Source organism: Protopterus annectens, chromosome 16.part0, assembly GCF_019279795.1.
Source record: "Protopterus annectens isolate FY-2018-M chromosome 16.part0, PAN1.0, whole genome shotgun sequence".
In the NCBI taxonomy this organism is placed as follows: domain Eukaryota; kingdom Metazoa; phylum Chordata; order Ceratodontiformes; family Protopteridae; genus Protopterus; species Protopterus annectens.
This window is the reverse complement of record NC_056750.1, coordinates 632,403,100-632,427,472: the sequence shown is the minus strand read 5'-3', so window position 1 is coordinate 632,427,472 and position 24,373 is coordinate 632,403,100. Positions and strand designations below refer to the sequence as shown.

General features: G+C 40.8%; 1 protein-coding gene across 1 annotated transcript in view; it reads left to right on the top strand.

Annotated features, from left to right (window-relative positions):
• LOC122790939 (probable inactive glycosyltransferase 25 family member 3) overlaps window positions 1-24,373 on the top strand; it is a 598,803-nt gene that overhangs the window by 157,717 nt on the left and 416,713 nt on the right. The window contains exon 6 of the mRNA XM_044058643.1: window positions 10,625-10,744. Within this exon, the coding sequence (XP_043914578.1) occupies window positions 10,625-10,744 (120 nt within the window). The remainder of the gene's footprint in view (window positions 1-10,624; window positions 10,745-24,373) is intronic.

Here is a 24,373-nt window from a genome sequence, read left to right as displayed (position 1 = left end):
TGGGGGGGGCACTTCCTGGGAAGAACGTTCCAAGGCACGTGGTCCCCTCCAGACACCAAGCTACACATCAGTGTCCTGGAGATGAGGACAATGCTTTTAGCGTTGAGAGCCTTCCACCCTGTCCTATCTCCGGGGATGGTGGCCATTCAGTCAGACAACATGTCTGTAGTCTGGTATATAAACAAACAGGGAGGGACCCAATCCTACCCCCTTTGCCGCAAGGCCATGAGGGTTTGGGAGTGGGCCATATTCACCAGCCGGTTTCTCATAGCAACGCATATCCCGGGACGCTCCAACATTCTAGGAGACAGTCTCAGCAGGGCAATCCTTCTGCCTTACGAGTGGTCTCTGAAACAATCAGTGGCGGAGAAGATCTTCCTTGTTTGGGGTCAACCTTGCTGCAATCTCTTCGCATCTCCTTCCAACGTGAAGTGCAGCAACTTCTTCGCTCTGATTCCCCCTCCGGGGGATGTCCCCAGGGATGCTCTAGTCCATGCTTGGCCTCCCAGGCTACTGTATGCTTATCCCCCGTTACCTCTTATTCCAAAGTTCCTTCAGAGAACTTGCCGGCTGCAGTGCAAAGTCATTCTCATTGCTCCCTTCCGGCCACGTCAAGTGTGGTTTCCCTTCCTATGGTCTCACCTGTTGGCTCCTCCATGGACTCTAGATCCATGCCCGGATCTGATTTCTCACCTGTTGGGCTTGCCCCTGCCCAACCTGAACAGTCTCAAGCTGACGGCGTGGCTGCTCCATTTCCCATGATCATCAGGACTCCCGGACTTTCATCCCCTGTTAAGAATATTCTGGTAGCTTCTCTTAAAGCCTCTACTACGAAACTCTACAATAGCAAGTGGAGACATTTTTGCATTTGGGACTCTCAGCACAATCTGAACCTGTTTACAGCCACCGTTCCGGTCATACTGGATTTTCAGGCGCAAATGCTTCCACCATCAAGGTTCAGCTGGCGGCCATCTCTAATTTTCATGTGGGTGAAAATAAGGTTGCTCTGGCTTCTGTCAAATTGTGTAAAGCTTTCTTGAAGGGCACTTTTTTATTGTGACCACCAGTTAAAGAAACAGTGCCCCCCTGGGATCTGACTTTAGTCCTTCAGGCTTTGATCTCTCCCCCATTTGAGCCAGTCGGTACAGTTTGGATGAAGTTTTTGTCGTGGAAGACAGCCTTCTTGGTTGCCATCACTTCAGCCAAGAGAGTTTCAGAGTTGCAGGCCTTATCCTCCTTGCCCCCCTATTTGGTTTTCCACAAGGATAGGGTTTTGCTGCGTACGAACCCTTCCTTTCTTCTCAAGGTGTCCTCAGCAGCCAATATTAATCAGTCTATAAATTTGCCAGTCTTCTTTCCAAATTTCCAAAATAGAGGTGAACGTAAGCTTCATTTATTGGATGTCCATAGACAGCTTCGTTTTTACCTCCATAGGACTAAACCCTTCTGGAAGTCGGATCAATTGTTTGTCTCTTTTTCAAAACCATTTTTGGGCAAAGCAGTTTCGAAAGTGTCCTTAGCAAGGTGGATCACTCTTTGTATTGCACAGGTTTATAAGGACAAAGGTTTATCTCCTCCTGGTGTATTGAAGGCTCATTCCACTAGAGCAATGGCCACTCTTGCAGCTTTCTGGCCAAGAGTTCCATTAGATGATATCTGTGCGGCAGCGACTTGGGCCATTTCACACACATTCATCTCTCATTATAAATTGGATCTTATTTCTAGAGGGAGAGCATCCTTTGGCTCTGCGGTTCTCAGAAATATCCTTCCATAAGGGCCTCCCAGGAATACTAGTAGTTGGGGACTCTGTCCCATATGTGCAGAAAGAATGAAGTCAACTACTTCAGATAAAGAAGTTATGTTCTTACCGTAACGTTCCGTCTGAGTAGTAGACTTCATTCTTCTGCACCTTCCCTCCCTCCATCCCCCTCACTCTTCGGGTTTTTCCTGTTTAGGATTGTGGTTATGTTGCCATTTAGTGTCAGCAAACTCAATCTGGGGCTAGATAGGAGGAAGTGATGTGATATAGGTAAGGGAGGAGCTTGGAGCTCGGAGCTGATGCATGAAAAGTTTTGCCAGCTCAGATCCTAATCGGTTCCGTATACCCATATGTGCAGAAGAATGAAGTCTACTACTCAGATGGAACGTTATGGTAAGAACATAACTTCTTTTTTTATTAAATTGTTCTTGTATATTAACTGGGTAATTGAGATGGTCTGAAGACTTTTTTTTTCATTTTGGCCTAATCCTGAGAAAAACAGGCAATAATTATGGAATTTACAGTAAAGACTTCAAAATCTGAGTAAACAGTTTTCATTATGAGATACAAATGGTATGCATTCCATAGCCTGAAAATAGAAGTTGTGTACTTACCATAACGTTCTATGTGAGTTGTTTATCTCGCCTTTATTCTCACTGATGTAGCAAGCTCAAGGTTTGCCAGTAGCTCGAGACCAGCCCCTTATCCCACCATGCACTGCTAGAATTACCTCAGATCTTGTTTGCTGCGAATAATAGTCTATAAATATATATATATATATATATATATATATATATATATATATATATATATATACAACCTATACAATCTCTCTTATATATATATCTATGAAGAAGAGTACCTAAAGGGAAAGAGAAATATTGAATAACCAGGATGGCACTAGCCTCTAAGTCAACAGTCAGCCAGGAGGGGGCAGGAGGGAGGGACATGAGAATAAAGGCGAGATAAACAACTCACATGGAACGTTATAGTAAGTACATAACTTCTATATGTGAAGTTGTTAATCTCGCCGATTATTCTCACTGATGGGTAGCGTCCCTAGCACCCTCAACCCTGGGTGGCTCATGGGAGTATGTTCTTCAGTACTGTAGAACCAAAGGAAGACCTGTCCCTAGAAACCTTATCTACTTTGTAATGTGAGATAAAGGTAAGAGGGTTAGACCAAGTGGCTGCAGCGCAAATATCATCAAGGGGCAATTTAGCTTGAAAAGCAGAAGAGGTAGAGACAGTTCTGGTAGAATGAGCTTTTGGTTTGTGCGTTAAAGGCATGTTCACATTTTCATAAACGAAGGATATACAATCGGATAACCATTTAGATAAGGTTGTTTTAGCCACTGGATTACCTTTTCTTGCTTCTGAGAAGGCTACAAAAAGTTGATCTGATTTCCTAATATCCTTAGTTCTGTCAAGATAAAATCTGAGCTGTCTGTGAACATCAAGTTTGTACAGCATATATTCTAAGTTGGTAGAGTGGTTGGGGAAGAACACTGGTAGTTCAATGACCTGATTGATGTTTGACTAAGAACAGACTTTAGGTAAAAAAAGAGGGGTTCGTTCTGTGAGATACTCTATCAGCATGGAAGATCATGTAGGGTGGTCTGATGGATAACGCTTGAAGTTCTGACACTCTGCGGGCAGACGTAATGGCCACAAGAAAAATTGTTTTCCATAATAAGAATTTTAAATCACAAGAAAAATCTGGTTCAAAGGGAGGAAGAATAAGTTGAGACAGCATAAGGTTTAAATTCCAGGGAGAAAAGGGAATTTTGATTGGAGGTCTCATATGAAGAACGCCTTTAAGGAAGGTTTTGGATAATTTATGGCTCATAATATTTGAGCCATCAAGACCAAGATGAAAATTTGAGATAGCAGCTAACTGAACTCGAACTGTAGCAGCTGCTGCCCCTTCCTTAAAAATTTTTGTCAAAAATTTCAAGATCGAAGATAGCGGAGCTCGAAAAGGGTCAATGTTCTGCACGTTGGCCCAAATTGAGAACCATTTCCATTTGCTGCCATATAATTTCCTGGTAGATGGCTTGTGAGAGGACAAGAGAAATCTGTATTGTATCTTCTGAAATTGAATGAAGCCTGGCAATTAGGGGAAGTGGATTAGCCAAGCAGTCAGTTTCAGGGACTGTAGAGAAGGATGAATGTCCAGAAGGTCCAGAATTGGGTCCAGGATCCATGGATCCTCCAACAGATGATTGTGAAGAAACAGAAACCAAATCTGTCGAAGCCAGTAGGTAGCTATGAGTATAACCTTCCTTCCCAATGATTTTGCTTTCTGTAGAAATCTGGGTATTAATGGGAAGGGTGGAAATGCATAAAGGAGACCTGGGGGCCAATCGTGTAAAAGTGCATCTCTCTGGGGATGACTGGGAGGTGGTATCAGGGCAAAGTAGCTTCTTCATTTTGAATTGATGTGGCTGGCAAAAAGGTTGCAGCAAGGCTGGCCCCATTTGCGGAAAATCAACTCCGCAACCTGTTGATTGAGAGACCAGTCGTGAGGGAGTAATATTGCCCTGCTTAGCTTGTCCGCTATGATGTTGGATTTCCCCGGGATGTGCGTTGCTAACAGAAAACGCTGGGACGACACAGCCCATTGCCAAACCCTGAGGGCTTCTCGACAAAGGGGGTAAGACTTGGTTCCACCCTGCTTGTTCAAGTACCAGACTACTGACATGTTGTCGGTCTGAATTGCAATAGTCCCTAGAGGGAGAGAGTCCTGAAAGTACAGCAACTCCAGAAGTACCGCTCTCAGCTCTAGAATATTGATGTGCAGATGTGATTCTTGATCTGTCCATGTGCCTTGGGCAGTCTTTCTGTGAAAATGCCCCACCCTATCAGGGAAGCGTCCGTGGTCACAGTGGCTACTGGGGGGGACGACGACAAAGGGTCTCCCTACTGTAACATGAAGAGACGTCAACCACCACTGAAGTTCTCTCCTGCAAGAATCCGTGATAAGAATCATGTGGTGTATTGGTAGTTTCTCGTAAGACCACTGAGTGAAAAGAAGCCATTGAAGGATTTGCATATGCATCCTTGCGAGTGGTATAGCCAGGATTGCTGCTGCCATCAAACCTAGTACATTCAATACCTCCGCTGCTGTAGCTTTGTTCTTTGACACCAGTGAGCTGACGTTTTAGCGAAGAAGGGAGACTCTTTCGATAGGGAGACGTAGAGTGGTGGTTGAGGTGTCTAACTCTGCTCCTATAAAAGTGATATGCTGAGATGGCGATAAGGCAGACTTTTCGAAGTTGATTGTAATGCCTAATTGATGGCAGAGTGTCAGTGTATTGTGTTGCCTGAGTCAATTGATGCCTGGTGGTAGCGGTGAGGAGCCAATCGTCTAAGTATGGAAACACCTGGAATCCTAGACGCCTCAGGTGAGCCGTGACCACTGCCATGCATTTGGTGAACACTCTGGGGGCTGAAGTGAGACCAAATGGCAGGGCTCAAAACTGGTGATGATTGGCTCCCAGCCGGAAGCGCAGATGATCTCTGGAGCATCTGTCCATCTTTATGTGATAGTACGCATCCTTGAGATCGATGGAGCACATCCAATCGCCTTTCCCTAAAAAGGCGTGACCATTCGGAACTTCTCTTTCTTTATGAACATGTCGCATCTGTTGAGGTCCAAGATAGGTCTCCAGTCCCCTGTTTTCTTTGGTACCAAAAAGAATCTTGAGTAAATTCTGAATCTGACTTGGTCTGCTGGGACTGGTTGGATGACTCTTTTTTTTTTTTTCTAGCAATCTGTGGACCTCTACGATTGCTTGTTCCCTGAGATTGGGTGGAACATCTGGGATTTTATTGATAGGAATGGGAGGGGTAAAGAACGGTATGAAATATCCTCTGGAAATGATGCTTTGTACCCAAGTATCCGATGTTATGTTTATCCAGGCTTCTGGGTACAAAGACAAGTGACCCCCGACTGCCTCCGGAGCCGAACAGTCAGCCCCCTTTCAGGAGCACTGGTAGGACTGACCAGAGAACTGACTCCTGTCACCCTGTTGCTGTGGACCCCCTCTGTCATGGGGGCGGCATCTTCCGTTATAACCCCCTCCTCTGCCTCTAGAGGGGGTTTCACCACATGTGTCGTGAAAGGCTGCTTGAGTTTTTCGGAACCACATCTCCCCCCCCTAGGGCCCTTGGGGTAGGGCCGAGAAGGAGTGGAAAATCGGACCCCAACGGCAGATAAAGTCTTGCCTTCCTGTTCACACCTGGTTAAAGTTTCCTTTACTTTGGGCCCAAACAGTGATGAGCCATCAAATGGGGTATTAATAAAAGAAGACTTGAAGGGTTCCGCAAAGGAACAGAGATGCATCCAGGCTTGTCTGTGAAGAGCAATGCCCGAACTAGCAGCTCTACTCGAACCATCAGCTGCATAGGATATGAGACGCATGGACGAGTTCACTACTGAGTTAAGGGTAGAGAGCTGGGCTTTGACTTTGTCGGCCACTCCTGCAGCTACTGTACCCTGGAGAGTATCTCCTAGCTCTTTCAGGAAATCTCTCTATAATCTTGTAAAATGGGTCAAGTAGTTCAGTGATCGCAGAGAAAAAGTCGCTGAACTAAACATGCGCTTCCCATATCTATCCATAACCCTAGAATCTCTGTTAGGGGGATGGATAGAAGAGGATGTCTCAGATACTTCCTTTTTGGTGGCTGCAGCCACAATCATGACATCCACAGGCACTCCTTTTGTCAAAAAAGTTTTATCGACTGGGGCTGATATGAATTTTTTGGGTCTACGAGGGACAAGTTCCATTGCTTCCGGTGACTCCCACGCCTTACGAGAGATCAGATCCATGAGCTCGTCGTAAGGTGGAGACGCCCAAGAAGTGGAAGGTTGAGACCCAAAAGCCTTCAAGAGCACAGACTCATCCTCAGTAGGGGTCTTGGACTGCCAGTCACCCCTCTGACTAAGGATCTCTAGTATCTCTGCAAAAGAGATATCCTCAGAGAGGCACCGAGGGGACCCTTCCGACTCATCTAAGTCCGTGTCAGATGTCAAAGACTCCTGTGGGGAGTCTAAGTGCCTCCTCTTGCACAGTCTCTTTCTGGGAACCTCCTCAGTGGGAGGGTCTGGGGAGGTCTCAGAAGAGCAGGGGACACCCTGTGGGGGTACTTGAGGCTCAGGGTCTCTACGCTTAGAGGGGTCAGTAGATGCAGAAGTAGACACAGGAGCTTGAGGGGAGAGGGAAAGCTGAACCGATGCTGATGTTGTCTTTGGAGACAAAACTCTCCTCATAGCATTGAAGGAACCATGGCTTCGACGAGGAGGAGTGGCTGGACCCGAGAGTATCGTCCGATCCTCCCGCACCGAAACCTTGGGCTCCAAGCCTGAGGTAGGAGCTGAGCTCATCTGAGCCGAAGCCCCAAGAGGGAGAGTTGGCACCAACAAGTCAGTGTGACTATCCTCCCCAGACCCGACTGGAGAGCGTTGGCTCCTAGAGCCCTCGGTCGGCGCCGAGGACATCCGAGTAGATGGAGCTAATAACCCCGGAGCGGATATCGGCTCCAAGGGTCCAACCACCATCGGTTCGACTTCCCTCGGCTCCGTGATTCCAGTACGGCCTGGAGGAGAAGTAGACAAGTTCGGTTCCATGTTCTTCGGCACCGACAAGCTGGTCGGGGCCGGCAACAATTTGCCAAGTCCTGGTGCCTGTAAAAGCTTCTGCACTAGCTGATCCATGTCCAAATCCGAAAGGCTGACTGAAGACTTAGCTGAATGCACTGGAGGTGCTGACTGGAGCAGAGGTGAAGAAGGAACTTCGGAGACCGGCTCCAATACTGAAAGCTGGTTCCGAATCAAAGGTACATTCGGCTCCGATGACTGTGGAACCGATGACCCTCCTCCAGAAATTTTAGCCTTTTTGGATACCTTATCTGAAGACTTGGATTTTGAAGATTTGGAAGACGTACTAGCACCTTCATGGCTATTCAAAACCTCTGAAAAAGATTGCTGTAGCAATCCTCTGTCTTTAAGTTTCCTCCTTCTCTCCAAGAGTACTCTTGAAGAGAAGGAATGACAAATTCTACAGGTGTCTTGGAGGTGCTTGGCCCCAAGCAGTAGACACATTGAGTATGTCAGTCAGTGATGGACATTTTCTGCCCACAATCTGGGCATTTTTTAAAACCTGATTTGGGATGGGATTTCTCCCTGTCCTCAGACATACTGAGGAAAAAACAGTAAATAGATTCACAAACAACTAAGCCCAACCCGGGCACTATCTACAACAGTTACATGTGTGTATGTATATATATATATATATATATATATATATATATATATATATATATATATGTATATGTATATATATATATATATATATATATATATGTATATGTATATAAAAATATATAAATAAAAACATAATACAAATATGGGACTGAGTCCCACAGGAAAAAAACTAACTGCTAAAGGGATTAATAGTAGGAAAAATAGATTAATAGTAGGAAAAAGGGCTAAAGGCCCACACAAACTAAAAAGCCAAGTCCCTAATTTAAAACAATTTAAACTATCTAAAAATAATAAAACTAACACACACTACATAAATATATTAAAAAGGAAAACTTTTTAAAAACTTGCTGTTTCCAAAATGGTTCGAGCTGTCTGGATCACTGAGATCTCTCTTGCCGCGGCAAACTAGATCTGAGGTAATTTTAGCAGTGCATGGTGGGATAAGGGGCAGGTCTCGAGCTACTGGCAAACCTTGAGCTTGCTATCGGCCATGTCGGAGCCGAGGATCGGCTCCAACCCATCAGTGAGAATAATCGGCGAGATTAACAACTTCACATTATGTGTTTCTTAGAAAGAAAGATTGTTGACATTACAGGTGTGATAACAGCTATGTGAGCATAAAAGCAGAGCAAACGGGTAGTAAAATAATGCGTGCATCAAAACAGAGAAAAAAGCTACATCATTACTTGACTGAAGAGGAGATATTAATATAAGAAGAGAAAGTAAGGCCATGCTTCACAGCAATAGAGTAGGAAGAATTAACCATTACCATTGAAATATGAATCCATTAGGGTCAGTATAGTAAAGATGGACATGCCTGAAGATTTTGAGTCTGAAAGGGTTTGCCATGAGAAGCATGTTTAGAAAATGCTATTTTGGAAATTCATAAAACCGAGAATGATCTGCAAAAAAAAAAAAAAATCAGAAATCAGGTTGGTGAAATCTAAGTGTGTAGTGATAAGTGGCTTTTTGTTGGTATGTTTACCAAAGTGAGTCAGACGTGTGAATAACTTTTAAACAGAGGTTTCATAAATAAAAGTGGCCTCATGATAGGGAGACTGTGAAATTAAGCAGTGGATAGTGTTTGTCTATAGTTTTAGACAGGTTAATGAAGTTCCAGCATTTATTTGACTTTCTGTGGAAAGCATTAGTATTTAGATTTCAGATTATAATTGGGAGAACATTTGATTTTAACAATGAACACTTCTTTAACTGTATCTGCGCATGTTTCAGCAGTTGTGAAAACTAATTTTAGATTGTCAAGCAATGTGGTAGTGAAATTGTCAACATAATTGTGAAATAAACAAATAAGACCCACTTTTTATGCTTACTGTGATAAAATTGGTATTGTATAGTATCTGTAATTATTTCCACGTAGCAGTTTTGAAATTGTATGATTGCTTTAGGTCTTTTCATTCCTTCTGTTGGCATTTTGAATCGAGCTGGCACCTCTGCGTTTCGTAAAAATCTACTGCCAATCATTAGCGGACCGGAGTTCTGCTGTGGTGACCCCTTACCAGGAAAAGCCGAAAGACAAGAGAGAGAGAGCAGCTGGGGAACTTTGGCTTAGTGACTATGACGCAGATCTCTGGGGAGTGTGCATGTGCATGTGTGTGCGCGTGTGTGCACGTGTGTGTGTGCGCGTGCATGTGTGCGTGCGTGTGTGTGCATGGGGGGGCGGGCAAGGGAACTAAGGGATTAGTCCCAAATCAGTGCATGTATAATACCTGCTGGTGGTGGGTGGCTCAGCATGTGGACATTTATAAGCTGAGAAATGCTCTACCCATACATGTGCAGCAGTCACCATTAGGCAGGAGTGTGCATGAGTCACAGTGGAGTAACACTGTGGGATCACAAGGCATATGTGGCTGCTACTTGGGGCCTTTTAGGCCAGGGTGAAAAGCGTTCCACCCTTTATTGTAGCCCAGATGATGACTATTTACTCAGTGCTGTTGCTGTCAAAAACACCCAAAAGTACAGCACCAGTAGACTAGTTTCCTTTGGAGACCAGGGAATTCTCCGTATAGGATGAGTTCAAATGAGTGTTGCAGTTGGAACAAACAGATAATTTCAGAAGGAGGTGCTGAAGGTCAGCAGGTATTGGTGGCAAAAAAGCAAACAAAAGGTTATAACTGCTGATACTAGAAAAATAAAGTCAGTAAAATAACCACATCCCTGTATCCTTAAATGAAAGTCTCTCTCTCTCTGCTGTAATTCAGAAAATACTCCTTTATGTCTATCACCTTATTTTGAAAACAGCATGGAAAGGTTCTCATAGTGAAGAAGGATGCTGAGATACGTTTTAATAGTAATAGGGTAACAGTTAGGCACCCCACACTTTGGCTATTCGTTTATACTGTGCCTATCCTCATTTCTTATGTTTGGAGTAACAGGGTAGCACCTAATAGAGGAGTTTTGACTGAACCAAATGGACAAGGTTTGTGTGTGAGAAAGCGGCATACTGAGCTTTGCTTTCTATTCTTCCCCCCTTCTGTAGGCTTTATGAAGCATAGATGTAACATGGAATGTTGTTTGCCTGCATTTAAAATCAGTCTTATTGCTTTATTTTTTTACTTGTCTTTCCTTCTGTTTTGCAGGTGTCCAGATGTACCTATGTAATAAAAAAAGATATGGTTACACCAATGCTCCTGCCAAGCCACAACAGACCCTAGAGGATGACAGCCTCAATTTTGTTCATCTCATCCTAGAGGCAATGAGTGAGTAAGGATTTTATATTTTTAATGTTATTCTAGAAGATTTGTGGTTTCTTTTGTCTACCACAATTTTTTTTATATATAAAAGCGTTTTATCTGACTTCCTAGTCTTTACTCTTCTTAACAGTTAAGTTTAATTTATTCTTCTACAACTATTTTAGCACATCACCCAGTTCGTTAAGAGGGTGGTGGGGGATTAATGAGCCTGGTACTTGGGCCACACATTTTGCTAGGTTACTCTGTTAATGAGCATCCAGTGTTGATGAGTTCATGCCCTCATTTAATGCAATCACGTCTGTTTCTACTTCACCTCTTTAGTAAGTGGCTTATTTGGCTCTTTTATGGAGATAATGAGCTCCTCTTAGCTATACCTTTCCTGTAGGTTAGAATTCCAGTGTTTCATGAATTTTAGTCAATAGCAGTGCCACTGTTATTCAATAAAAATACAAAAAACAACAAGCAAATCTGTCTTTCTTAGCATTTCTCTTACAATTTGTTTGCATGTCGATGGCCTCTCTACTCAAAAGTTTGCATCAGCACTGGAACTTCCACAGTTTTAGAATGCTATGATTTGTACATTTCTTTGTGTTGCTTTTTTCTGTGAAATGTTAGCTATTTTTTACAGAATGTTACAGGTTTGTTTGGATATCTTCATTTCTGTTTAGTGTATTATGTGTAAATACCCTGCTCAGACAGTACGCGCCATGCTTTGTAAGCAGAAACAAACGCACTTTGTTGAGATACTCACTGGCCGATTGCCTTGGTACATGGCCTGACCAAGTGTATTGGTTTTGACCATGATCCAGCCCATGAGACATATACATTTGATTGGTAAAGCACAGCAATTGTGAAGACCAAGCTGTGAAGGGCAAGGTAGTACAAACTACACTAGCTGCACATTTTATATATATATATATATATATATATATATATATGTATATATACATACACACACACACACACACACACACTGTGGAAATAAAAAGCGTACACACCCCTGTTAAAATGCCAGGTTTTTGTGATTTAAAAAAATATGAGACCAAAATAAATCATTTCAAAACTTTTCCCACCTTTAATATGACCCTATAACCTGTATAATTCAATTGAAAACAAATCTGTTAGGGGAGAAAATATATAAAAATAAAGGTACAATAAGCTGGTTGAATAAGTGTGCACACCCTTAAACTAATACTTTGTTGAAGCACCTTTTGATTTAATTACAGCATTCAGCCTTCTTGGGTAGGAGTCTATCAGCATGGCGTATTTTGACTTGGCAATATTTGCCCACTCTTCCTTGCAAAAGCGCTCCAAATCTGTCAGATTGCAAGGGCATCTCTTGTGCACAGCCCTCTTCAGGTCACCCCACAGATTTTCTGTTGGATTTAGGTCTGGGCTCTGGCTGGGCCATTCCAAAACTTTAATTTTCTTCTGGTGAAGCCATTCTTTTGTTGATTTGGATGTATGCTTGGGGTCATTGTTGTGTTGAAAGGTGAACGTCCTCTTCATCTTCGGCTTTCTTGCAGACTCCTGAAGGGTTTGGGCCAAAAGTGATGGAACTGTTCATAATTCCCTCCACCTTGACTAAAGCCCCAGTTCCAGCTGAAGAAAAGCAACCCCAAAGCATGATACTGCCACCATCATGCTTCACTGTGGTGATGGTGTTCTTTTTGTGATGCGAAGTGTTGTTTTTGCACCAAACGTACCTTTTGGAATTGTGGCCAGAAAGCTCAACCTTGGTTTCATCAGACCATAACACATTTTCCCACATGCTTTTGGGAGACTTGATGTATTGATTTGCAAATTTTAGTTGGGCCTGGATGGTTTTCTCTGTAAGAATACCCCATAGTCCAGACATATGGAGAATACAGGAGATGGTTTTCATATGTAGTACACAAACCAGTACTTGCCAGAAATTACTGCAGCTCCTTCAGTGTTGCTGAAGGTCTCTTGGCAGCCGTCCTGACCAGTTTTCGTCTTGTCTTTTCATCAGTTTTGGAGGGTTGTCCAGTTCTTTGCAACATCACTGTTGTCCCATATTTTCTCCACTTTTTGATGACCGTCTTCATTGTGTTCCATGGTATATCCAATGCTGTGGAAATTTTTTTTGTACCCTTCTCCTGACTGACACCTTTCAACAATGAGATCCTTTTGCTGCTTTGTAAGCTCTCTGTGAACCATGGCTTTTGCTGTAGCAGGCAACTGAGTAAATATCAGGAAAACAGCTGAACTTCATTTAGGGTTAATCAGAGTCTCTTTAACTGGTGGCAGGTGTGTACCCAAGAAGACTGAATCCTGTAATTAAATCAAAAGGTGCTTCAACAAAGTAATACTGTAAGGCTGTGCACACTTATGCAACCAGCTTATTATAGGTTTTTTATTTTTTTATATTTTTTCCCCTAACAGATTTGTTTTTCAATTGAATTGTACAGGTTATATGTCGCATTAAAGGTGGGAAAAGTTTTGAAATGATTTATTGTGGTCTCATTTTTAATATTACAAAAACCTGGCATTTTAATAGGGGTGTGTACACTTTTTATATCCACTGTATATGTAGATGTATATGAAAGTATGTATGCATAATTTCATTTACAACTGAAATGAACATATGTCCGCAACACAGAATGACAAAAAAAGTAAACTGCAAGTCTTATACCCCAAATATGGAGGCCAAGCCTCCAAAGATGTATACAGTGTGATGTGCCTAGTGTGCTAGTAAGAATGTTGTTTCAACAAAAAAGGCATTTGTCTAAATACTTTTAAAAGTGATTTTTTTCCTTTGGAATGTGAAAGGTCTTCGCGACCTTACTTAATGTAATCCTCTCCAAGTTCAGTGCACCTTTGTGTGAAGATGATTTCTTCCATATGCCATGCCTGAATAGATGTATTTTCTTTCATTTGGATGAAGTGGACCAAAGGGCATGCACAAACAGACATGACGGAGGAAGTTACACAAGCACAATGCAGTGGAAGGATACATTTTTAAACCAAATTCTCCATAACTTGTATGTCATAAATCATTAACAAAAGCAAACTGTAGTTTGCAAAAATCACAGATTGTTTGCAGATTTCTCTTCTAGAAGTTTGAGAGCAGCTGACCAGTTTAGAATATTGCTACAGTTAAAATCATTTCATGGGTGCATACTAGGCAGTCGATTGCACAGATCATTAGGGAACCTAGCCAATGCCGTTAACTTGCTTGCTGCCATTGTTCATAAGGGGTTAAAGGGCCTGAACCAGATCCATGTAAATTTACAGTTACCCATCCTGTCATCTAAATTGCATTTAAAGAGAACAGGAGGTTTTATATGAAGTGGGAACTTAATCCAGAGGAAGGGGATCATTTGGTCTCTTTATATTATGATGCACACTTAGGTCATTGGCGTGAGTAATTATCTATGGTTTTAGTGGTTTAGCAAACACTTAGAAGGTCAAACAGCGCAGTGTCATTTACTGCTTTACAGACTAGGGAAGTGATCCCTGTGAAATAGTCATCAAGAGACAGAATAGTACGATAGAGGTTTTAGATGTTTCTTTTATCTTGGGGAGCACATACCTGAGATTTTTTTATGAGGATTTTTTTTTTTTTGCAGCTGAACTGTGTTTTTGGACAGATACATGCCAGTGGGAGCTTGTTATTTAAATATGGGTGGAGTAGAGGGGAGCTATAACTTCTGTAGACCTGGTGGCTGTTCCTTTAGTAATGAGCTGGGCAAGATAAAAATATTTTCTAACTACATTTGATATGTGTTGCTTGAAAAAGAACCCACTGTTCAAGAATGCACCCAGCTCTTAGGTAAATTTGTGTGGGGGCATCATTTTTATTTTAATTGTAGGTGTATTTCTGCTTCCCACACAGTGCAGTGCTACACTTTGTTGCACTTAGCTTTGTTCCATGGCAAGATACCATTAATTAGTATAGGTTAACCCCCCTTGGAGGATATGGGTGTCATTTGAAGTGTTAATGACAGCAACAAATTTGTGGTCATCATCAAACTTAGCAACAATGTCCATGAAGTATAAGCCAGAGAATACTTGTTCAAGAATGGACCTCTGGGGGAATGCCACTGGTGATGAGTCTTTTTGTGGAAAGTGTGACGCATTCATTAGTAGAATGAATTCTGTCTGTTACCCAGTTCATAATCCAACAAGTTTCATAGATGTTCATTTTAATTTTGTTAATTTATCAATGATTCCAGAATGTGAGGTAGTGTCAAAGGGCTTTGTCAAAAATTTCAACCAGGTTGAGTGGCAGGATCTGCCTTTTACAAAACCAGCTTAGAGAGGAGCAAAAGATTTTAAGTTGCCAATACTCTTGTTTTTGAATTCTGTAATGATCCATTCTGTCACTTTACATATGAGGCTAATTAGTTTGTGGTGTTTAGGGGCAGTACTTGGGCCACCCTTGTTGGGGGGACCACCAGAGCTGTTCTGTCTGCTTCAGGAATATAGCCTGTGGACAGGCTTGGGTTAAAGCGATCTAAAAAGGAGTTGGCAAGCATTGTTTAATACTAACAAGAAAATGGCTTGGTATGGTGCCTGAACCCATATAGCTACTGTTGTTGCTATTGGATTTACAGTGTAATACGTATTCTTTGATAATAAGAGATGCTAAGTTGATGTGGGAGGAAAAGCTTAGAGGTGACAGGGGAAAAGTTTGAGCTATTTTTTTCTGCAAGTCTGTTTGGAACATCCTCTGGGTTTGTGTGGATGGTGCCATTTGATAATTTTGCAATGCTGGGTGTTATTTCCGAGATGGCTGACATAACCTAAAAACTTCTTAAATTATCTTCTGAAGTGGTAGCAAAATTCAGCTCCTGTTTAGCATAGCCAGCTTTGATATGCTGTCTTGATTTCGAGTCTGCTTTTAGTGTGTTTGGTACCAAGTTTTTTTTACCTGTTATTGATTTTTGTTTGTGCTGCGGTTCCACCAAAGGTGTTTGCTTCTGAACATGGCATAATATTTCTGGCAAATGGGCACAGAGACCTCGATGAACTTGGGGTGGGAGTAAAAATTGGTGGTAACAGTGGCCATTATTTAAATTGAGGGGTCCTCATGTTCTGTGGAATTTTAGAATTTCATGATATCTATAGCTGGGGCATTTCCTTTGGAGAAGTTTCTGAAGACAGTGGGATTTGAAGTCACCTTTGTCTGTGATGTTATGGAAACTATTACAGCATAATCATCAGATCTGACCAGTGAGGGGATAAATACGTTTGTAGTAAAAATGCCATATGTGTAAGAACCAGATCAAGAAGATTTGGGACAGTTGTGGGAAAGCACTAAATTGAATAGGGAGTAGATGATGATGATATCCAAAAACTTGTGCATATTTATTTTTGTGATTTATGTTAACCAGTTAATAGATGGATAGTTGAAATTTGCTGTAATGATTGTGTTTAATTTGATGGTTAGGGATTCTAATTTAAGGTAGTCTTCATGGGCTATGGGTGTCTTGGTAGGAGTTCTGTAGCTGACCATGACATGAAAGATGGACCTATCCTGTAGTTATTTTGGCTAAGGTTGATAAGCATTCTGAAATCAATACAATTGAAAGAAAGGTAAAATTAAGAGGGATCTTACAAAAATATATTAATTTGGCATACCCTTTACCTAAGAGACATCTTGTGGACCTTCATATTGAGTCAGACCAGGGTGAAGACTATGGACAATTATTAGAGGTGTGGAATTCCATTGACAAACCCCTTCACCATGCAAGGACAGATGTAGATGGTTTTAACGTACATCCCTACACTTGAGAATACCTCCTTCTCAGGAGGTCCAAACTGTTAGCCTCCTAAGGTCACAGCTTGAATGGACCTTCTCCAGAGAGCAACAGTATTTCCAGGGAGTTGGGTTTCCAAGAAGAGGAGGAAGGGGGGAAAACTTGTGCATCCTACCAGAGGTAGGGCCAACCTCAGCTGAAAGTTTAAAGGATGGCTAGGCAGTAAAACTATACAGGAGTGGTATCCTGACACTTGAAAGCATGCTTTCATTTCTCTGCAGATGTCCATTTTCAAGAGTTGGAAATACCTCCAGGTGGACATATTTTTTTTAGGTTTCTAGCACTAAACAATGTCATGTACCATGGTGTAGGCTTGATTTAGATTGCTAAGTTAGTAAATGTAGACTGGATTTTCCCAAAAAAGGCACATATTTATTTTAGTTTGTTTACTGGGGTACTACACTGATCACTATAGATCATTTGCAGGCACAACCTAGGTCATGGGTTCTGCATATGGGAGGGAAGACCTGTGAAGAGAGGTGTAGAACATCCTTAGTGAAGCACTTAAGATTGTCAACCATCTCATTGCAGGCTGACGCACGCAGTGGATTCTGTTGGAATGATACCTGTAACTTAGATGGTTGTTGCTGTTGATTACCTTATGTTTTGTATTTTGTCATCTTTGTGATGATGGCAATATACTGCTAAAGACTAGTTTTTTTGTCACTGTTGGAGACATACTCAGGGAGTTCAACCATGTCCCTCTTCAAATATTTTGTAGAGTTATGTAGTTCAATCACACCCATGTGAGCAATAAGGTTACCATTTGGTATTCTAAGACTTATGATTAGTCCTGAGATACCAAGACTGAAGGACTAAAATGTGGACTTGTATTTACTAAATCCAAGATTTATCAATAACATCATATGGAAACCAACTTATACACACATAACTAAAATAAAAAAATGTTAATTATGAGTGGTCAAAGAGGAACCTTTAATAAATGAACACACAAATTTAAGTGATTTTATTCTCCACGTCAGAACTTCATCAAAACTATTCCCTCCAGCAACACACCACTTTCTTGACATAAAATAAAATGTCACATGACCATTTATCAAAACACTTATGTAAATAAATATAAAATCATTAAAAAGGAACTTGTTTTTAAGGTATATAATCAACAAAATGCATACACATTCTCTATAGTGAAATCCATTGTATTTAGGGTAAAAAATGTGTCATACACAGACTTAATATTGTAATAAAAATGTATTATAATGAAAAAGAATATATATTACAAATACAGAATATTGTTGTAGATAATTTGCTTCCAGTAAATAAATTTATAATTTAGCTGCCCAAAGATTCAAAATATTTGTAATAGATGGAGTCATTCAAATCTGAGTTGCATTCAGCAGTAGCTGCCAGTTTAGTTCACTATACTGAAGTTTAACTTCCCAATTTATCCCCCTTGTCTTGGATGGGAAACTTTTCAAAACAAAAAGTAAGATTTTTCGTAAAGTTCATACAACCAAGAGTATGTCTGTACAGAGAATTATTTGTGTCTTTTCTTCTAATGGAATACATACCATTGTAAATGCGGATCTTAGATTGCAATTCCGTCTTTCCTTCGTAAAAGATTGTTTGCTAGATAAACTATACCTTTGGTGTTACAATTCTGTACCCACATAGCACTTAGTTTTCTCAAAAATGTTCACAATTATGTTATCGGAATCGTATATTAAACTACACTGGGAATAAGCCCCACATTTAAACATCCCTTTCATGTGTTACTAGTGTATGCAGTTAAAGTACTTTTTCCTGGCCTGCAGCAGGTTCTTAACTTTCTTACACTTGGAGAAGTGCTGATTTTTATTTACAAATGTGATTTGTATTATGCTAGTCTGACTAAACACTACCCACCAACTGATGGTTATAATTTTCTTAACATCAAAAGATTTGTAATTGTAAGGACTAGCCATTGCCATCATGTTACAACAATCTGTCATGTTAGATTTGTCCATAGGGAAGAAAGGTTGAAATGTAACAGCTCTATTCAAAAGGACCTTCTTGGTCAATGAGTCTACTAATTTGATAGCACTGCAAGTTGGGGAAGTTTTGCAGATTAGAGAAGACTCATGTAGGTCTTTCCCAGCCAGGTCAGCTCACATGGATGGCACAGATGGTGGATGTGTGCTCTCTTCAGCATTTGTCAGGAACTGTCTAAATGGTTGCAGGAGAGTGCATTGCAGTGTTAGAAAGCTTGGTTGGCTGTCTGTTTCAAGCCTCATTGCAAGCATTTCACAACCAGACATCACCTTCTGCATTTACTACCTCAAGTAATGAGGGTTTTGTCATCTGTCACCCAACATCTTTCTGTCATTTGCTAATTGCCTCATACATCAGATGAGCTGAGACCACCGTTGCAGATGCTAGGACTTCTGAAGTTTCTTAGTCTCGCTCATGTCTGGAAACTATTCCATAAGATGAAGACACTGAACTGTTAAGTTGTTTCATGTAGTCAAGGGTACAAGACTGGACTTCTTTTTGCTTAATGTGCAACTCTGTGCAAGTTACTTAAACAGGACTTTGCTTCTGGGTTGCCTGCGAAAAGAGACTTGTGTCTATTATGCTTACCTGGTTTACAAATAAAAAAGTAAAATAAAGAATCTGCCAGTACATTCACTTCAGTCTGTAACTTCTTAGCCATCTCTCTGAACAGAGGATGCAAGCTTGTGCTGCCGTCTGTGTCACAACAGACCTTGGTTGCCCAACTACATTGTGGGGATCTCTGCTTTCCCTGCAAAAGGGAAGAGTCCAAGTGAGCAGCCCAACCAAACAGTGAAACATCCATCATGAAACACTACAAAGGGAAAGTGTTATCCAGTAACCTTCTAGGAACATAGATTTTAAGGTTCCTAATTCAATGTAAAAAAATCTGATAGTTAGAGCCTAACCTTGACCTTCTTCTAAATGCGATAGCACATGAAGTGAAGAAAGTTGTTGGAAAATTGGGGTTACTATAAATATTTGATAAGTATTTTTTAATGTAATTCTTAAAAATCATCACATCTACTTAGTTAAAATTGTCTTTTGATGTATGCAAAATCAAAAGCAATCAACCGAATCAGTAATAAATTAAAAAAAAAAATGTGTAATAGTTGTTCAGTACCTATCCACAAATAAAAATATGATCAAGATACCTCTTGTGTATTTTCACCTTAATTCACTGGTGAAAATAAATTAACATTAGTTTCCCAGTGCTATAATATGATGATTGCAAATACTGGTGCAAATTTGAATCTATTGCTACACTTTTCACCTACTTAAACAATTCTCAAAAAATACAAAATTATTCTTTAATAATATTTCCGTAAAAATCATCATCCACAAAAAATCAGAATGGAATAAAGTGTGTTCAGTAAATAAAGTGTCATGAAGCCATTCAAGTCCTAAGCTATGGAGGATGATAGAAAAAAGATATTTCACATTTGTAACAAAGTAATAATCAGCCACAATTTTACATCCTCCAATAGACTTGAAAAATGCAGCAAGTCCTTTAGCACATTTGTTTTGACATGGAAAGAATTTGCAACTTCCTACCAACAAATATTTCTAATGGCTCAGTTTTTGAACCTGCAAAGAAAACCAGTAGATAAGGGGGGGGGGGGGGTTCTTCACATCCATATGTGATTTTGGTATTCAGAAAAACAGAAGATATCACAGGGTGCCTCATAGTCAAAAATCAGTTAATGTAGGAGAAAAAATATTTTTCAAATGTAAATCATGTAATCTTAAATAAATTTTGTAAAAGGCTATATTACTGGAAGGTAAATGAAATAAATAAATAATCATTCAAAAATTCTAGCGTTTTCCTGGAGTAATCAAAGTTATTTATAGGGCGGCCACGGTGGTGCAGCGGTTAGCATTGCCGCCTCACAGCAAGAGGTTCTCTGGTTCGATCCTCGGCTGGGGTGCCTTCTGTGCGGAGTCTGCATGTCTTCCCTGTGGTAGCGTGGGTTTCCTCCGGGTGCTCCAGTTTCCTCCCACATCCCAAAGACATGCTGTAGGTGGATTGGACACTCTAAATTGGCCCTAAGCGTGAGTGTGTGTGTGTTTGTGCCTTCTGTGGAAGGTTGGGCACCGGGCTGGCAACTCGACACTGTAAAACTCCACTGCCAATCATGAGCAGACAGGTGATCTGCTGTGGTAACCCCTAACTGGGAAAAGCTGAAAGAAGAAGAAGAAGAATCAAAGTTATTTATAATCACTTTCTACCTTTGTCTCATTTTCATGATCCTCAGAGTTTGACTGGAAATCAGCTCATTTAAGTTTTTTTCCTTTCTGAGCAAAAATTATAAAAACTTCTGAATGCTTTTCTTCCAGTAAGCTCTCTCAGCTTGTATTCACGTATATTTTTTATACATACAAACCACATGAAGCAATGGGAGGTTATATTTACTGTAGCTGTAAATAAAAAAAAAATCCTGTCTAGGGTCCTTTAACGGCTCAAAATTAATCTTTCTCATGAGCAATTTTAACTCATTATTAAAGCAATCAAATTTAATCTAGCCTCCGGGACAAAAGTGAACTCATTTTAAATAAATTAAAGTAAGAGTAATTTCCAAATGTCTATAATTGTAAATGGGGAAAAAAAACACTGATGATAGAACCAGTACCTGAGTTTGTTAAAAATGTTCTCTCTTCCTCCTCCATCCTATAGAGCAGTGATGAACCTTTTGGGTTTGGCGTGTCAAAAGCTTCTGGAACAAAAGAAGTCATTGCACTTCACATGAGCAGCGAATGCAAAAGCAGTGCCTTTGGTAACTCAGGTGTTGGTGATCACTGGTGTGTCAACTAATATGTCATGCCATGTATCACCTTTGACACGTGTGTCATAGGTTTACCTTCACTGGTCCAGAGCCATGACCTCACTTTGGATGATTTGTTGCTGGAACTTCCTATTGATTGTAGACATTCTTCCCTATGACCCTTACTAATCTCTATAATTGGGGAAATTCAAAAAAATCCCCCACCTTTCTGGAAGGTTGCAAAGAAATGTTATCTTGATTTGGGAAACAGTTGGTTGACCCATCTTAGTGATCAAAATACCTGCACTCACCTTCAGGAATAGGATAAGCCTTTTTATTTTCATGCTTACTTTTGTAGCAGATCAATTTTTCTCTTTCCTTGCCTTAATTTTGTCATATATGAAGCCTGCCCATTTAAAGTTGGAACAAAATTCCTCTTCTCCAGTGGAAAACAAAAGATTGGAAGTGATCTGCTAGTGAAATACTTTAATTTCTCATTGTTTTTATCCTTTTTACATTTGAGGAATTTGTATGCAGTTTTATTATGTTGTTGTTTGTCTTTTCAGCTTTTCCCAGTTAGGGGTCGCCACAGTGGAACTCCAGTCCGCTAATGATTGGCAGTAGATTTTTATGGTGACGAGTTGCCAGCCCGATGCCCAACCTTCAGCAAAGGTACGCCCATTCACGCATGTCTTTCGGAGGACACTCTATCGTGGGGAGGACATGCAGACTCCACATAGAAGGCACTCCAGCCGAGAATCGAACAGGAGAACCTCTTGCTGTGAGGTAACAACGCTACCGCTGTACCACCGCGGCTTTCAGTTTTATGTATTTTACAAAATAGGTATTGTTTTTGATTCTTTTATATTTTTTCACATAAGTGTTGTGATGAATGGTCATGTGACATTTTATTTTATATAAAGGAAGTAGTAGAGTTCTGTTTCAGGAAGTAGTTCTGATGAAGTTCTGACATGGACAGTGAAAACACTTCACTTTGAGTATTTATTTATTAAATGTTCCTGTTTGACCTGCACGGCCAATATTTTTTAATTATCTTGAGATTGCCCTTTATTGGAATATTACCTTTCTCCATGGTATGGTGATCTTAGAGTTGGTATGTAAACATTTGGGGAGTGTAGGGGGGATTGCCCTCCTCCAAAAACAAGTTTAAAGGAGAACAGAAATAGTTGATATTTACTGTTCTCATTTATTTTTGGAGTTTTTTGTAATGTTGTGGCTTACAGTTAAGGATCTCAGAATTACAATATGGAGCCAAGTAGCAACCATGTTGTATGCATTCTTGCACATGAGATGCAACTAATAACAGCCTTAAACTTTCTCACTATTATGAGTGGCATATCCGTATGCCTCACTGTGGAGGCTGTAATGTAGAAAAGCAATGCCTGGTGGCTATAGGGGATGGACATGCCACCTTGGTGATCCATGTTTGTTTTGTTAATGGGGGCAATATTGTGGGAGCTGCAGGTGAAGTGTTTGTGTGCTGCTGCCATTTCAGGAGGAGGAGGAGGAGTATTAGGAGGCCTTTGAGATTTTATTAGGGATTTTTTTAGCACCTCAGTGTATGTGCTTGTAGTGCTGGCACTGTGGTGCTATCAGTGTGTGATTTCTGATAATCATATTGTTTGAGAGGTTTGCCAGGTTTAAACAAGTATTTGTATCTCTTGCATATAGACTCAGTGTTTGGTAACAGTAGCAGGTTGTCGGTGAGTGTAAGGCAGTTACTACACTGTCTCAAAGTTCCTAGTACTAGAAGGCTGGTAGTGGACGAGCGGAAGGCAGACTGTAGTTCCATGGTGTGCAGAAGTCTGATAGACTGGTCTAATGAGTTTAGAGGGGGTTACAGGACTGCTGGAGAGTGGAGCACAACTATTGTGCAGACACAGTATACAAAAAAGGTTTTTATGGATTTGACTACTTCTCTGCTCTCTTTAGTAGGAAAATTGTATGATAAGCTCTTGGGTTTTGTCACTTTTTAGGATGCTGTTTTTATTTTATTTATTTCTTTGATTTGTTGACCAGAGTAGTGGGCTGAGCCATAGTGGATCCATTACAACCACAGCCCAGGAATTACAGTCGAATTATGGGTACTTTTCCATTATCGGGGCAACACTTTAAACACGGTTGCTAAGCTCCGAAGCTAGTGTCTTGCCATGCCTTTTTGTGTCCTAATCTAACCAGGTGTGTGTAAAATATTTTACTGGATATTATTTAAAAAAGGAGATGTCACTTATAAATTTTACTCACACCTGGTTAGATTAAGATCAAAAAGACATGACAAGACACTGGATTCAGAGCTCTAAAGTGCATCCCTCTTATGCAGCAGCTGGACAAATCAAATTAAAAAAAACATGCAACCGAATGTTGGGAAAGTAGAACCCTCTGTAAGACGCTGATAATATATGTTATATCAGGTACACGATTACTATTTTAACACCCGTACATTATTTGTACTTCATAACAATGGATGTGAGTGTTCAATCTCGCCGTTTGTTCTTACAAATGAGTGTCGGAGCCGATCCTCGGCTCCGAGTCGGCCGCTTAGCAAAGCTCTGCATCTAGGAGAAGCTCGAGACCAACCTACCTCCCACAATTCCCTCTGCCTCTACCTCAGATCTAGTTTGCCGCTGCAACCGATCGCATCAAATTTGAGAGCTCTGACCAACTTTGGGAAGATAAGCTAATTTCTTCATATTTTTTTCTTGTGAAATCTTCTGTTTTTTGTTGGGAATTTAACTTTAGTGTGTGTGTGTGTGTGTGTGTGTCTAGGGTCATCCTTGTTGACTACACCAATATATATAATTTGTATATATACAGTTTAGTTTCCTTAGGGCCTGCCCTCCTAGTTTGTAGGTTTAGGATTCATACTTGCAATTTTTATTGCTGTGTTGGTGGTCTTGTATCTAACTTTCTCAAAGTGTTATTGGTACTTGTACAGTTTTTTCTTTCTGTACAGGATGTCTGAAAAAGCCAAGTCTGGCTTCAAGAGGTGTCAGTGTGGGCAAAAGATGTCTGTCACTGACAACCATAGCTCCTGTGTCTACCATCTTGGCCCTCTCCATCTACAAGAAGACTGT